The sequence below is a fragment of the Bufo bufo genome, chromosome 2 (assembly GCF_905171765.1).
Source record: "Bufo bufo chromosome 2, aBufBuf1.1, whole genome shotgun sequence".
Lineage (NCBI taxonomy): Eukaryota > Metazoa > Chordata > Amphibia > Anura > Bufonidae > Bufo > Bufo bufo.
This window is the reverse complement of record NC_053390.1, coordinates 634,767,379-634,784,823: the sequence shown is the minus strand read 5'-3', so window position 1 is coordinate 634,784,823 and position 17,445 is coordinate 634,767,379. Positions and strand designations below refer to the sequence as shown.

Genomic DNA, 17,445 nt, shown 5'->3' with positions numbered 1-17,445 from the left:
CCTGTTAGGGACTTCATAAGGACACCATTGGTACACCACTCTATGCGCCAAATCCGAGAGCTAACCAACAGCGGCTCTGGCAGACTTGAGCCGTTCATGTATTGTATGATTGACCGTTCATTTGTAGCTGGGCTTCAGTTTTCATCAGACAAAAACTAGGGGGGTCATTTGCTAACCAGAAATACGCCTATATTACCTCCTTTGTGCTGCAATCTGCTACTTTTCCCCACTCAAGCCAGGTCTAAAAAGTGGGCGTGGCATGAGCGGGGGAAGGAGAGGGGCCGGCGGGGCTGTCTCATTCATCATTTTCTACGCCTGTTGAAGTGAATGGGTCCGCATCCGTGATGCGGAATGCCCACGGAATGGCACCCGTGTATTGTGGATCCGCAAATGCGGTCTGAAATACGGCAACGGGAGGCGCACACCACCGGAGTTATCTAAGACTGGCATCTAAAAAGCCGGTCTCAATAAATGACCCCCTAAGTGTTAACTAATGGTGCAAGTACATTGTAAAATATCCCTAAATCAACATGTAACATATTTAATATTCTTCTATTCAGTCAACCTCTCTGTGTAATTAAATGCTTATAACCAGCCAGTTATCACAATTGACAAGCCAAAACCCACCCTATAAATGTTAATTGTGTGTCGTATAGGATCAGACTACACATCCCAAGTGTCGCACTGCCAGTCACAGTCATGCAAAAATTCAGCAGGGTAAAATTTCTGCCCTCTGCTGGGTAGACCTTGAGGGCAGTAGCATGACCAAATGAGATGTAGTAACTCAACACTTTGATCTTATGCCACACACAGCTACGTGTCGCCCTGTACTATGGTATATATATATACAGTACAGACCAAAAGTTTGGACACACCTTCTCATTCAAAGAGTTTTCTTTATTTTCATGACTATGAAGGCATCAAAACTATGAATTAACACATGTGGAATTATATACATAACAAACAAGTGTGAAACAACTGAAAATATGTCATATTCTAGGTTCTTCAAAGTAGCCACCTTTTGCTTTGATTACTGCTTTGCACACTCTTGGCATTCTCTTGATGAGCTTCAAGAGGTAGTCCCCTGAAATGGTCTTCCAACAGTCTTGAAGGAGTTCCCAGAGATGCTTAGCACTCGTTGGCCCTTTTGCCTTCACTCTGCGGTCCACCTCACCCCAAACCATCTCGATTGGGTTTAGGTCCGGTGACTGTGGAGGCCAGGTCATCTGGCGCAGCACCCCATCACTCTCCTTCATGGTCAAATAGCCCTTACTTTCAAAGTTTTCCCAATTTTTCGGCTGACTGACTGACCTTCATTTCTTAAAGTAATGATGGCCACTCGTTTTTCTTTACTTAGCTGCTTTTTTCTTGCCATAATACAAATTCTAACAGTCTATTCAGTAGGACTATCAGCTGTGTATCCACCTGACTTCTCCTCAACGCAACTGATGGTCCCAACCCCATTTATAAGGCAAGAAATCCCACTTATTAAACCTGACAGGGCACACCTGTGAAGTGAAAACCATTTCAGGGGACTACCTCTTGAAGCTCATCAAGAGAATGCCAAGAGTGTGCAAAGCAGTAATCAAAGCAAAAGGTGGCTACTTTGAAGAACCTAGAATATGACATATTTTCAGTTGTTTCACACTTGTTTGTTATGTATATAATTCCACATGTGTTAATTCATAGTTTTGATGCCTTCAGTGTGAATCTTCAATTTTCATAGTCATGAAAATAAAGAAAACTCTTTGAATGAGAAGGTGTGTCCAAACGTTTGGTCTGTACTGTATATATATCGGTACTATGGATTATTTCTATAAAATATAAGAAAAGCGTGAGGTATCTAGAAATAGGGTCATAGTAGATGCAGCTTTGATTTTTTAAGAGGTCAAAGTGCATCAAATTTATGAAGAGGCAGGCACATTTTCAAATCATTTCAGAAAATCACCCGCACCTCCTCCACTTTGACTGGCATAACGTATACCTGACAGTCTTACTAGATGTGAGCCATTTTGTATACCAGGAATGAATTTGCGTGTTTGGGGTGGAAGCCCACAAGCTACAAGCCCTTGGATTATTTTAACCAACCGGTATATTGAATTGGGCGTTTCAGGTCGACATTTCCACTGTCAGTCTTTGTACTTGTAAATGTGTAGGATATGAGGGATTTATGCACCATAAATATTATTGACATTGCCTGCAGTCAGTAATATTGGTGTCGGCCAATAATCACAGCTATTCCTTGTTTTTTACAGGAGCAGAATACGGTTGGGATGTCAAGACCTGCTGGACCCATTCAACAGTCTGTGCCAGGAGCAAGTGGGAACCCAGGGGCCCCGGGCTTCATGCCTAGCCAGCCTCAAGCCGCAATGATGAAACAGATGCTTATAGAGCAACGGGCTCAGCTACATGCTATGGAGCAGCAGAAGCAGCAGTTTCTCAGGGAGCAGAGACAGCAACAACAGCAGATACTAGCTGAACAGGTACAGTGACGCCCGAGTCATAGCTCTACATGGGCCACTTCTCATTGGATTCATAAAATCCATGTTATTTGCTTTGTGTGGAGCTTCACACAACTGTTTTCAGTGGTACCACGGTATGTGATATGCTTTATTAAACTCCTTAGAGTTCACATACCCTGCCAGCCACAACCCAAAGACAATATCCTAAAAAAAAACATATATGAATATATAGAATCCTTTTACCATACTGATCAATACATTTTTTTTTCAGCAGAGGAAACAACATATTTGCATCTGCCAAGCTATGAAAAATGGGAAAATCGGACAATTTCTTTTTTATAGTTTGATGAAATCATTCATCAGCACTTTTGTGAATCAACAGCGCCCCCTAGCCGCCATAGTTCAGCGCATGTTTCCAAGTGCTTTATGTATAGTAACAGTTTTTACAGGATGTCTGCTTAGCGTATGCCATGTGCTGGGGTTTTCAGATCTATAGCATTTCTGGCCCTTTGATTTGAAATTGTTGTGAGGAAAAAGCAAAATGTAATATATTTTCGGGGTCATTTGTGCCTAAAAAAAAGTCTTCTAAAACTACTGATAATAGGAGTCATTACATTGTGTTTCCCACCAGCTTAGGGTGGATTACAGGCTAATACTGCATAATGATGGTAGTCTAGGGGGCTTTAAGATGAAGGGGAAATATTAGTAAAGGGGTTTATGATAATATCTCTGGCCGTCTCAAGCACCCATTAGCTTGGACAGTTTTCAGGCCAGTAATTGGGGACAAGCGTTCATGTATAATTGCCAATAAATGAGCAAACTTCTTTCAGGATGAGTGATGCCCCATTATTGGCAGCAGATCTCCCTGTGTAATGAGGGATGTGCTGCTCATAATCACTACAACTGAATGAAGGAGGAACAATTGCTCGGGCCAATGGAAACGAGCGCCGTGCGTTCATCTTAGATTAGCGCTCATCTGGTCCAAAAATCGGGCAGTCTAATAGGGACTTAAGGTGGCTTGGGGTTGTTACACTTTTCTCATTTTGCTCTAGGGTGGTGAAGGAGTAAATGGCCACATCCCTGGTGAACCACAGTAGTGAAGGTGTTAATGCTAGCAGCCTTAGCAGGAAAGGTTCAATGACAGCATCCCCGGTGATCTAGGGTGTTGAAGGCGTTAATTCATATCTGGTGTCCAAAGAGTTGCTTACTTCACTAGGCTCAAAAAATGATCTTGTTGAGATTAGTGAAGGATAGCTGTATGTCTACACAATGGCTTCTATGATTGGGCAGAACACTTTATGAGGGATTTGTCCAATCTGGCATGACTCGGCTCTGCTCCGTCCTCCATTTTGAGGCATCACACAAGCAGAGTACAACATGCTAACCTGCTGCTGGACCAGGGATTCTTCTACATTTCCTTTGAGTTCTCCACATTCCCTCTACTCTTTAAGGCTAAATGATTCCGTATTCACCTCACTGACTATGTGTGTAAATGTTAGTTTTAGCTAAGGAGTAATCATTTGAAGCCCAATTATGGACGTAAATGGACTTTATAAGAGGCATTTAGAGGAATTTGGCACTGGCTGTATGCCAATTTGCAACTTTTTTCAATTTTTCACTGCTCTCACCGCTTCAAAACTAAAGTGGGTGGGGCTTAGCAGAAGCAAAGGGGCCACCGATGGTCCAGCATATTTACTGCAAATTATGTGAGACACTGATAGCTGGAGTATGGTGTAGATGTGATTTTTCTGGAAAAAGATGCGCTACATTTATAAAGAGGCCTGTGTGGCATCTCACTCCCCCTCACATCAGGTTTACATCCCACCCTGGTACTGAGGGGTGTCACACACAGAATAGCGCTGATCGATACTTTACATGGTTATATACATGTCATGTTACTGTAAATACACCTTTATTCTCTTTTACCATCATTCTCCTATCTCTACAGTTACAACAGCCGCACATGAACAGGCAGCATCTCCAGCAACAGAGGAACCCTTATGGAGTCCAGCAAGTCAATCCTTTTCAAGGTAAGAGCAAGTAGCCGACTGCGTCCACCCACAACATCCCACTTGTAAAGCGCACATGCCCCTCTTCGCTGATAATCTTTTTTCATTGCCGCAAACCCAGAAAAAGTTGATTACAACTACTAAAAGTTGTATAAAAATTGTCTGTTAGGGTGGGTTCTTTATGCCTCCGTTTGACATATACGTTAGGAAAAAAAGGATGCAAAAACGCAGCACACAACGTTCTTTTATCCTGCATAATCCAGTAAAAAAAACGTATACTTTTTCTTTCCAACCCTCTCATCTGGCTGCCATCTTCAGACTGACCCTCTGCTCTCCACTAACTACCATTTTTCTCTCTCTGACTGTTAGGCCTCCTTCACACGAACGTGTGCGCCCCGTGGCCGTGCTGCGAACACCCACTGTGGGGCAGCCACAGCGGATCACAGACCCATTCACTTTAATCCGGCCGTTCCGCAAAAAGATAGGACATGTTCTATCTTTTTGCGGAACGGAAGTACGGGACGAAACTCCACGGAAGCAGTCCATAGTAATTCCGTAGGGTTCCGTGCTTCCGTTCTGAACCATTCAGCATCTCCGGATTTGCGGACCCATTGAAGTGAATGGGTCCGCATCCGTGATGCGGAATGCACACGGAGCGGCGCCCGTGTATTGCGGATACGCAAATGCGGTCCGCAATACGGCCACGGAGCGCACACGTTCGTGTGCAATAAGCCTTATTTTCCTTCGTCACTTTCACCTCCTTCCTCCATGTGGTTACTTCCACATGTCTTCACCCATGCTGCACCCAATGCCAGATATCCATCTCAAAATGAATCTGCCATGTTAGTTTTGTTTGGTCGTTGACGGGTGCTGTATTTTTTTTTTGTTTATACCAAACAACAGATCTGCATCCCAACAATAGAAGCCCTGAGTACGCCACAGATCAAAGCAGAGATTGATCAGTCGTTTGATCCAAATTGTCATTTTTATCCGAGATGACAACCTTCCCAACGTTCTGGAAGTGGCTGGATCATTGTATGGCCAGTAGCAGATCCTCTGCTCTACCGGGCAGCGATATATCTCGGCTAGCAGAGATAAAGTGCCAGCTAAACGATATTGTTCTTCCACAGAAAAAAATGGGTAGCAGAAACACAAAAGCCTGCAGTATTGATGAAGGTCTATTATCTTCACACCGGCTTCAGAGATAGGGCATTACCGGAGCAATGACACCTGTGTCTGCTCCCTGTGTACCATAAGTTATCCTGACCGCATGTCACGCAGATTCTACAGTCTGGAAATAGTAAAGCCAAGATTGATGCTCCTGACCTCTTAGCTGCCGGCGGGATTACTGCATAGATCAGGCCATTCCAGCTGCTAGATAATAATAATTCATCATGTCATGATAAAGCCTGCTGCTCTGCCTGTATCTCTATACCACACAGAGACGCCAAGACAGAGGCTTCAATCACCCAGCTCTTCAGTCTGACGCGTCCTCCTGTCATTCATTCCTGTATTAATGCCGTGCAGTGTGTGCTGTGCTATGCCGTAAGCGTTTTACAGCAGGGAAATTATAAAAAATGAGGTCTTCCAGTTTCTGTAGTGTTTGTTGGTAATAGACGTAGGTTCGAGTCACACTTGCTTTAGTTTTTTCGTACGGTTTATTTCACTGTTTAACAATCGGAATGAGCGTCATCCTGCACCATATGCCATTTGTAATACCGGTGTCTTCTTATGCCTGTGGGTTTCAGCTGTGTAACACAGCCGTCTCCCGTTGGCTATGGCTCCAGCTTATCTCCTGAGCTGGTGCCATATTTACTGACGTTACCGTATGTACACGGTCGATGTCAAAATGGGGTTAAAGGGCATCCGTCCGCAGATTTCTACCTATAAAACTGGCTGACCGGTTACATGTGCACTTGGCAGCTGAAGCATCTGTGTTGGTCCCATGTTCATATGTGCCTGCATTGCTGAGAAACATGATGTTTTACTGTATGCAAATGAGCCTCTAGGAGCAATGGAGGCGTCGCCATTACTCCTAGAAGCTCTGCTCTCTCTGCAACTGCCGCACCCTCTGCATTTTAATTGACAGATCCAGGTGTGATGATTAGCCCTGACTTATCCTAAAGTCAAAGTGTAGAGGGTGCTGCAGTTGCAGAGAGAGCAGAACCACTAGGTGTAATGGCAATCGTTGCTCCTAGAGGCTCATTTGCATATATTTAAACATCATTTTTCTCAGTAATGCGGACACATATGAACATGGGACCAACACAGATTCCTTCAGCTGCCGAGTTCACATGTAACAGGTCAGCCAGTGTCATAGGTACAAATCTGCTGATAGAAGCCCTCTAAATTGCGTAGGGCAAAGACTTCTTTTAGGAGATCCAGTGACGTCCTGGGCTCTCGATGGGCAAAGCTAGGTGGAGGTTTTCGCCCAGCAGTGTATTTGGTGACGTCGCCGGCACTAATGGGCCGGCTTTAGCGCTCCCGTAGCCTGTAAAACAGCTAGGCCAATCAGAGCCGGTGACGTCACCGAATACACTGCTAAGCGGAAGCTTCTGCCTAGCCGTGTTAAAACATAGACAAAGAAGCCCTTGCCTTACGCGATCCAGCGCAGGGCAAGGGAGAGCATCCGAGTATGATCATATCACAGGGCCTGACTGGGTGAAAATGTGGGTATGTCCGGGTTCAGCTCTGAACCTAAGTTCAAGGTGTCCTAAGGCTACTTTCACACTAGCGTTCAGAGCGGATCCGTCTGGGGTCTGCACAGACGGATCCGCTCCTATAATGCAGACGTTTGGATCCGTTCAGAACGGATCCGTTCAGAACGGATCCGTCTGCATTATATTGTAGAAAATATTCTAAGTGGGAAAGTAGCTTCAGACAGATCCGTCCAGACTTTACATTCAAAGTCAATGGGGGACGGATCCGTTTGAAAATTGAGCCATATAGTGTCAACTTCAAACGGATTCGTCCCCATTGACTTACATTGTAAGTCTGGACGGATCCGTTTGCCTCCACACGGCCAGGCGGACACCCAAACGCTGCAAGCAGCGTTCAGGTGTCCGCCTGCTGAGCGGAGCAGAGGCTGAACGCTGCCAGACTGATGCATTCTGAGCGGATCCGCATCCACTCAGAATGCATTGGGGCAGTACGGATGCGTTCGGGGCCGCTTGTGAGACCCTTCAAACGGAGCTCACAAGCGGAGCCCCGAACGCTATTGTAAAAGTAGCCTTAACTGTGTGAAACACAATCCATGTTAGGTATTTCCTCTATAGAACATACTGTAATTACCTTAGAATAATGGTTGTGTAGGTTATAATACATTATAATACACAGTTATTATACCAGATAAGCGCAGTAACAGACGTTCTGGAGCACCACTTGTTTTTCCACATTACAGGATGCCTGTCACACGTGGCTTTTAACTTTTCTATCGATCAAGGTTACACATGTTTGACTACACATCATAACCCCAGCACGGCATGCAATTTTCATATTACATTGATTTCTGTTTTTCTTCTTCCACCTGCAACGTCTTGAACCTTTGGCAGAGTGCCACATTGTTATTTAAGATTCAGTGTATTCTTCCAGATGGTATTATTGATAGAAAATTGATCAGGAGCTGACCATTGACATTTTAATAGTCCTGAATGTGCAGAAGAAGAATTCTTAGTTCACTAAAGCACTGGCCTGAAATTAGGTGTGGTATTGATTCTATCCTTACACTTTCCAAACATACCAATGTATAAGAAATGTATTTCATAAAATGCTGATAATGTGCTATCACTGGAAATAGGATGTCACTGATAGGAATTACGGATTAATCACCCTAATGCAGGAACGCTCAGATGAAAGAATACATTTATGGTGTAATTGCTGCAATGCATGCAAAGTCTTATCACAAAAATGGGATTGACTATGTGTGCAGTAAGTATTAAGATCTTACCTCACAAGTGGCATCAGTGCATGTTCTGTACATTGACAAATGGTTATATGGCATGTGACATAAATATCCTGTAATGTATAGTGAGGCAAAAATAGACACATTATTCCCAAAATGGCAGAGTATTCCTAAAAATATGACAGATTTTTGTGGACATTGATGGAACTCCTGTACAATCATTATTTATGTAGATCCCAGTGTATAGATCTCATAATTAGTGATGATGATTCGATTCAGCTGCTGTTAGATACGTGACTAATTACTTCATCATGAAGCGCATACCTTTGTATGTAGTGGGTGCAATGACAGGGAACGGCAATCGTGCCGCTTCCAGTCCTTGAACCCAACAGATGCCGTGTTCATTGCTGATCATGGCATCTGACACTACAATAGGGGTTAAACAAGTTTAAAAGAAACCTCATCTATTTGATCGCGGAGAGGCCATCTCAGCCTTCTTGATTGAAGACACCGCACATGGCCAGTGCACTGGTGTGGTGATGTCACACGTCATCCCGCACGAGATTTTGCACGGTATCTTCAATCAAGATGAGCGCGACAGCCTCTCAGCGAGCAAATGGATGAGGTGAGTATGTCTGGGTTTTTTTTACCGTCATTTCAGGAAAAATAGATTAGTTAAAACGAAGCGCGAGGGAATCTCTGCTTCACGGCAAATCACATTTTTCCTGAAATTCGGATCGAAGTCGTTTGGCTTCGATGCGCTCAACACTACTCATAATCATCCGCGTTCAAATTTCTGGTCTAAATTCTTAGATTTTCCAAAATTAGGTCCATGCATTGAGATATCCAGTTGACTTAATTTTATGATCTCTCTTCTTGCTTTCAGGTTCTCCACAGGATATTGCAGTTGCTAGAAACCAAGCAGCTCTTCAGAATATGCGAGCATCCCGAATGATGGCACAGAATACCGGTATGCTCTCAATGGGTCCATCACAAAATCCAGGCACAATGCCTACAGGACCACTGCAGCCAGAAATGGGAATGGCTCCATATAGCAACGCATCATCAAGTCAGCCAGGCATGTACAGCATGAACACAGGAATAAACCAAATGATGCAGCACCCAAACCAAAACAGCATAAACATGGCCCATAGTGCTGTGCAAGGTCAGCGGCAACCCAGTTCTGGACAAGCAATGGGAATGGTTGGAGGATTTGGCCAGAATATTCTCGTAAACTCTATGATGCCTCAACAACATCAGCAAATGAAAGGGCCTGTAGGTCAACCTATGACCAGAGCTCAGGCCCCAAGACTGCAAAACATGATGGCATCCATACCCCAGGGTGCACAAAACTGGCCCCAACGAGGATTGCAAGGAATGAGAACTAGTGGTGAAATGGGGGCTTATAACAATGGATCAGGTTATCCGATGCAATCTGGGCAGTCAAGAATGAGCAAACAGCATTTTCAGCAAGGACTTGGTCAAAGTGTTGTTGATAGTACGGGAGCAGTAAGAGCCCTAAACCCAGCAATGAGCAGACAAATGATGCAGTCATTACCTGGGCAGCAGGGCACCAATCAATCCCGACAAATTATGCCTAGTATGAACCCTGGTGTACCGGGTATGGCCAGTTTTAGCCAAGCTCAAACACAGCAATTACCTGGTGGAAACTTTCCTCAGAGCAACCAGAGCCAGGGTTATGACAGGAATCCTGGTCAGGACATGTCATACAGTTATACCGATGCAAGCGCTGGTCCCTTTTCAGGTCTAGCAGATGGTACAGACTTAGTAGACTCCATTATGGGCAGGGGACCTGGAGACGAATGGATGCAAGAACTTGACGAATTGTTTGGAAATCAGTCTTAACATTAAAATAAAATAAAAAAGATGCTGGGCTAATTGGAAAATGACAGTATACCTGTCCGTCTGTTCTGTACAGATGAGCTCAACTGCAGGCAGTTACAAGAAATGTCAGGTAGTGAAGCATCCCTGTTGAGGTGACGGCAGCACTGCATGTTTTAAAATGAGAGTTCGGTGGAGAAAGATTTTCCATGGTCTATAGCCTCAGACGGTAGATGTTGACTAGAGGTGAAAGAGCTAGTCAGCTCCATGGAGAAAGATCATTATTGGTCGTCATGGGCTAGACAAGGGCAAAAGCGGCGAAGGGTTTGCACAGTAATACAAGAAGATGAAATATGTTTATATCAAGGAAGAAGAGATGCTTCAAGATGGAGTTAAATAATTTATTTGCTATTGCTGATACTTTTGGCTAACAGGCTTAGCCGTCAAGCATCATGTTAAAAAATGAATGGGGAGGAAGCTGTTACACGTGTCACAGCGGTACTTCTGGAAACAAGACAAGGTAGAATAAAATATGGCATACCCTTAAAGTGATGAGTGGAATCATTATGAATAAAGCCTAAGTAAATTATAGAGGTAGATAGAATGCATAGATTGCACAAGTTGTTAATCAGATTGTCACTGCTATATATCAAATGGATGCTATATGTGTGGTATTTAAACAGGAAAACTAACAGCTAGATGATATTTTGGATACAAATAAGGAACCGCCATACCTTTATCGGTCACAGATAAGTATTAACGTACACATAGACGGATACTGTCCTGTACACGGGGCTGAGCAGCACAGCAGTTTCCTGTATTTCCAGCAACTAGAAATTCTCTTTTTATAAATGTATTCCTGTCATTGTTGCTTCTCACATTTTTGGAGCTTCTACTACAGTATAAATAAAATGGAGGAAAAATAAAACGGGTCATTTCAGTAGAATGTAGATGTCTGCTTGAGAATCACTGTATACAGCCATACATATACATTCGTCTTTGTGGTAACTGAGAGTGCATGTCCACTGCTGCTACACCAGATAAGACCCATCTGTGCCAAAACAGCAATCATAGTCAATTCAATAATATTTACCCAGAAAAAGTGACGGGATTTATTTTCATTTACCCTATTTTTTTTTTTATCAGATATTGTTTATTAAAAGATTTTTTTTAACATGTACAAAACAATTGCACGTCAGGTCATAAGATACAAGTCATTTGGACTCAAAAAGACATCATATAGACAAACCAATCATAGTTAGTGAAAAAATTATCCGTGAGTGCAATCCCACAACAAATTCCCTCCCCCCTGAGACAGATAACATATTCTTTGGCTAATATAAACCATACATAGGGAGCAGCGGTTTAGAATAACACACATTTCTTGTCAATTAAAGAGAAAATAGGGGCGTTGGCGTGCCCCAGGGACAGCGGCAGCATTCCATAAACATCTGACACTCACCCAACATTCTGAAAGATATCATCCCATAATGCTTACCAGGGGTCTATTAAGAGCCAGCCATGGGTTACATACTCCGGATCTATCCATTCAAAGACCCCAAATACTCTAAAATTTCGAAAGGCAATTTCGTTTGAGATATACCCCCCTTTCCAGAATCACTACATTCAGCCGAGCAGTAAACTCTGCTACAACTGGAGGAAGCGGCTATATCCACTTCGCTGCCAGTGTTTTACGTGCCTGGTATAGCATTCTATTAATACCTGTAATAACAGGCGTCTGTAATCAAAATCACCAAGCAGACACATTTTGGGATCAGGGGAGAAGTTTGCGCTATATATTTTATTTATTAGTTGTATAATGTCATGCCAGCATACTTTCAGGTTACCACAGCTCCACAACATGTGAAATAAGTCGGCCCCTGCCTCCCCGCATTTCGGACAGCAGGAGTCACTTCTATACCCGGTTTTAAAGAGAAATATTGGGGTTTTATATACTCTGTGTAACATGAACAGCTGCGATAACCTAGCTGCTTCACTGAGGGATAGGTTTGGGGTTATTGCGAGCGTTTCTTTCCACTCGGTATCAGTGATTGTTCCCACTTCTTTTTCCCATTTCGTTTTAATCTGAATCGGGAATTTCTTCAAGAATTCCCCATGCAATGAAAGATTGACTTTTGAGAGAGCCTGTTGCCACCACAGCATCAAGCGTCTGATTAGTTAAGTATTGTAGTGATGAAAGTTTGGATTGCGCATCCAATGCATGCCTCAGCTGCAAGTATTTATAGAAATGCGTGGAGGGGAGGCCAAACTCAGAGCACAGTCCCCGGGAGTATACCTGGCCAATGTTCCAAATTCCTTTACTTTCCTATTGGGAGAACCCCGTCAATTGGGATAGTTCAGGTAAGACAGGATTATTCCAGATGGGGGATATATTCAACAGTCCTGAAACACCCAAGATCTCTCTAGCCTTAGTCCACACCCTCCTCATAAGCCCCAAAATCAGAGCAGATTTAAATCTAGGGTCCACATCCCCCTCCAGGACTGCTAATGGCAAATAACCATGCAACAAGCCTACCTCCTCTCCCCACTCCCCCCGCCACATTCCATCCCTTAAAGTGTTGCAGCTGAGCTGAGAGGAAGTATAGTAAGGGGTTGGGCATCGCCAGACCGCCCACATCCTTGGCCCTTTGTAGAGTTTCATATTTAATTCTACTCCTCTTATCCTTCCACAGCAGAAACCGAAATATTTGTTGGATTTTGCATAGGGATCCATACTGGTGAGTTATGGAGCATATATAAAAGTTGTGGCATTAGCACCATTTTAATCAGATTGCCCCTACCCACTAGGGATATGGGCAGTTTATGCCAAGAGGCAGCCTTAGATTTGAACTTAGTTAGCAGTGGCATTATATTGTCGGGTATATATCTATGGGGATTGATGGAGATGTCGACGCCCAGATATTTAAATGAGGATACTACCCTAAGTTTAGTATGATCAAGACAGAAATGTTGCAGGACTGGAGACAATGGGAGTATCACAGACTTATTCCAGTTAATAAGTAGTCCAGACTGCCTGCCAAATTCGGAGATGAGTGATATAATAGAGTCTATGGATGAGACCAAATCAACTACATACAGCAGCATATCGTCTGCATATTACGACACACACTCCTCCAAGTCCCCTCTTCTGAGGCCCTGGAATATCGGTGTGGTTCTAAGGAGGCAAGCCAACGGTTCCACCGCTATAGCAAACAAAAGAGGCGACAATGGGCAGCCCTGCCTCGTCCCCCTCTCCAGTGCCAGCGCCAGAGAAATCCCTCCAATTACTCTAATCCTAGCTCTAGGTTGGTTATAGAGCAGTTGCACCCATTTTATGAATATCGGGCCAAATCCCATTTTGGACAGAACTGCCCAAAGGTAATCCCACTCAACCCTATCGAAAGCTTTGGCCACATCGAGTGAGATCACAGCCCTACAGTTCTCCCCTTATCCAACTGGAGGTTCAGGAATAGGCATCTAAGATTTAGAGATGTGGATTTTCCAGATTGGTCTTCATGAATGTTAGTATTAATAACATTTAATAATCTATTAGCTAGAACCTTGGCCAGTATTTAATAACAGGGAGATAGGGCGATAAGAGTCTACCTATGTAGGATCCTTGCCTGGTTTTGGAAGCACTACCACAATCGCCTCCCTCATCGAACTAGGTAAAATACCTGCCCGATATGAGTCCTTGAAAACATTGAGTAGGTGTGGGAGTAGAAACTCCTGGTGCTTCTTATGAAATTCCCCTGGCAAGCCATCCCCCCCAGGTGCCTTCTCATTAAGAAATGATCTTAGCGCCAACTCAAGTTCCTCCAGCCGGATATCCCCATCTAGCATCTTCCGATGTTCCGTAGATAGATTGGGCAAGGAAATGCCCATCAGGTAATTCTCTCTATCCGTCGGGCTGACTGTAAGCCTAGACTGATCGACGTCCATGAAATGAGCATGAAATACTCCCAGAATATCTTCATCTTCGGAAATTAAATCCCCATGTACATCCCTAATAGAGGGTACACAAGAGGGGCCAGACTGTGCTTTAATAACAGTGGCTAATAAATGACTGGCACTCTCACCCTCTATAAAATACCTATGGGTCCTAAAGAACCGTTTATCTCTGGCTTTTTCTATTAAATGTTCCTTTAACAGCCCCTGTGCCTCTTTCCAATTAGTGGCATTTTCCTGTGTTGGATTTGCTATATATTTGGATTCAGTGGTCAGTACTCTATTGGATAGCTCTACAGATAGAGCCCTACTTTTGGTCTTGTGGGCACTAATGCTCTTGATATAGACACCTCTTATATACGCCTTCATTGTATCCCATACTATTTGTGTAGTGGAAGTTCCTATATTAGAACTGAAAAATTCTACCAGTGCATTAGAAATGGTACTGACAGTGTCCACAAGCTGAAGCCAGAATGGGTTGAGATGCCAAATAGGTCTTGAATTTTGCCCTTCATTTCCTAATGTCAACCCGCACCAGAATAGGAGAATGGTCAGATACACTCCGGGGGAGATAAGAGTCCTCTTGTGTCAGCTCCAAAAAAGACAGGGATCCCAGCGCTAGATCAATTCTGGACAAGGAATTATGTGAGGAAGAGTAGCAAGAATATTGCCTTTCTTCCCAATGCTTAGCCCTCCAGAGATCACACATATCTACCTCTAATATCAACCTAGCCAGCGATGAGGGTGAGGAGCCCATTGCACAAGCATCTGGAATTAACTTATTCAGAGACTTGTCCATGTGCATATTAAAATCTCCCATCATTAGTACGTGGACACCAGGAAATTGGGCTGTGAACACTAGTATTTTTGTCAGAACCTCACCGGAGTACGGTGGGGGAATGTATACTGCTACCAGGATCAACCTAAAATGAAAAATAGAGCAGTCCACACATATAAATCTTCCCTTATTGTCAATGCACGTGTCTCTAGCGATAAAGGGGATAGAGATATGTATTAAAATACTAATGTGCCATCCATGCTCTGTGTATCAGATGAGTTTTGTCAGATAGTAGATGCGTTTCAGATAGGCCAAAGATTGCCGGTTGGTATGTTTACAGAGCATTGAAGATCGCATGGCGTTTAGAAGTCTGGCCCATTCCCCTTACATTCCAGGCAATAATTCTAAGGGTACCCATCATCAAACCAATTCCAGAAAAACAGTTGCCTGCTGCCGCTCACCCCCGGGGGGCCACCACATGGTCCAATATGAAGCATATACTCTGTCTCAAGTTTCCCCCAAACCCGTCCCCCCCCCCCCCCCCCCCCCCCACATACACCAAAACCACAGATTAGACATATCCCTCTATGGCAAGGGAACCGGGGTATAAAAAATACCTGAACCCATAATATAAGAACAGACCACCAAGACAAGCAATGTATCTGCCTCAATAGTACTACTCAGCTATGGGCCCTGGCCTCCCTTGATATTTTAACCCGCAGTGCAGAACAACCTCATACCGTCCAGGATAAGGATTGAAGGGGAGGCCCCGGACGACAGGACATTCCCCACTAACCCTCCTCCCCCTGCATGCAACAACATTAACTCAGCAACGATATATATTTTAGGAAACAATATATGGCCCTGCAGTCCTCAATGAATCGGACGTCCTTCAGGTACTAGTAAGGATATGCCATATTTTCAGGTGTTTCCGCGGAGATCCTTCTCATGCGCATCCAGCCATTGACACGCCGCCTCCGGAGTATCGAACATGTGTGTCTTCTCTTTCGCTACCACTCTCAGTCTGGCAAGATATATCATTGACTAGGGAAGTTGTAGGGATCTCAGTCGTTTATTGACGTCTAGGAAGTGTGCTCTCCTCTTTTGGACTTCTGCAGAGAAGTCAGGAAACAGGGAGATACGATTTCCATTTATAGTAAGATCCGCACAGTCTCTTGCTCCTTTCAGGATTGCATCTCGATCTCTAAAATGCAGGACTTTAATCAGAAGAGGCCTTGTCGGTGCCCCTGGTGGGCGGAATGGTACACGGTGAGCCCACTCAATAGCAAAAAGTGAAGATAATTTATCTCTCCCAATTTTATCAGCAAGCTATTTCTCAAAGAATGTCACAGCATCCGCTCCTTCTGTATGTTCAGGCACACCAATTATTCGGACATTATTGCGCCTTAGCCTGTTTTCAAGATCATCTGATTAAGAGATCAGCAGTGTGACATTATGTATTACACGCTGTAGATCCCTTTTTACTGGTGGCATTTGATCCTCCATAGCACTGTCATGGCCCTCCATTTGATCCTCCATAGCACTGACACGGCCCTCCATTTCGCCAACACGCTCCTTCCCTTGTCTCATATCTTGCCTTATAAGAAGAATGTTCTCTTTGAGGCCCCCCATTTGAGTGTTTAATGAGTTGAGCGCCATGTTGAACTGTGCCACCGCTGCATATATATCTTTAATGGTGGTCTCTGCCTCCAGAGTTGCCCCTCTGCCCTGTGCTGCACTAACCTTTTTCTGGCACCGGACTGGGACTGTCACTTTCAGCAGCATCCAGAGGTTCCACCGCTTTAACATCGGTGCAGCCGACGAGTGGGCATAGTTCTCATGCCATGCCGCTACAGCAGAGAGTTTTGCAGCGTGTGTGGCGCCATATTGCTTCACCGGCGTGGTGAGACCGCACTCCTTTCCCTCCCTCTCCTTGGTCTTCTGGCACGCCATATCGCCACAAAAAGATGACGATTAGCATGAGGAACACGTCCTCTTGGATAAATAGTAAGTTGCCTGCCACTGCAGAATTTTAGGAGACTCAGCCAGGGGCTCTGTGCCGCACGTCCACTCACATACCCGGTCAGGCCATGCCCTCACCCCATATTGTTTCTAAATGAGCCTATATGGCCACTTTGGCCATGAGCAATTAATTTTTTTGGAATGTGACAAGAGCCTAGCCCTTAGTCTGACTGATATAAAGCATCAGGGTTCTTGAAATACCCATAAGACATGGCCGTAATACAGGTAATGTGATGGCATATTTGCACTGCTATATAATAGTAAATGTTGGTATCTTAATGTATAGCATTGACATGTATAGCCCAAGAATAAAACTTTTTTTGACAGCTACATAAATAGTCTGGCAGCTGGTAGATGACAGAATGGCACTCCCCTGACACTTGCAAAGAGTAATACTAAAGTTTGCATGTACTTTTTACTAAAGGAACCAGCCAGCTACACTTCTATTACCACCACCAAGTGTTATAGAATTTTACCAGTCAG

The 17,445-nt window shown here is 44.0% G+C and overlaps 1 protein-coding gene across 1 annotated transcript in view; it reads left to right on the top strand.

The window, feature by feature from the left end:
- The window catches only part of MAML3 (mastermind like transcriptional coactivator 3), a 384,719-nt gene extending 369,479 nt beyond the window's left edge, over positions 1–15,240 (top strand). The window contains exons 3-5 of the mRNA XM_040418474.1: positions 2,256–2,483; positions 4,411–4,492; positions 9,259–15,240. Coding sequence (XP_040274408.1) covers positions 2,256–2,483; positions 4,411–4,492; positions 9,259–10,238 — 1,290 coding nt within the window. The 3' untranslated portion in view covers positions 10,239–15,240. The remainder of the gene's footprint in view (positions 1–2,255; positions 2,484–4,410; positions 4,493–9,258) is intronic.
- The last annotated feature ends 2,205 nt before the right edge of the window (positions 15,241–17,445 follow it).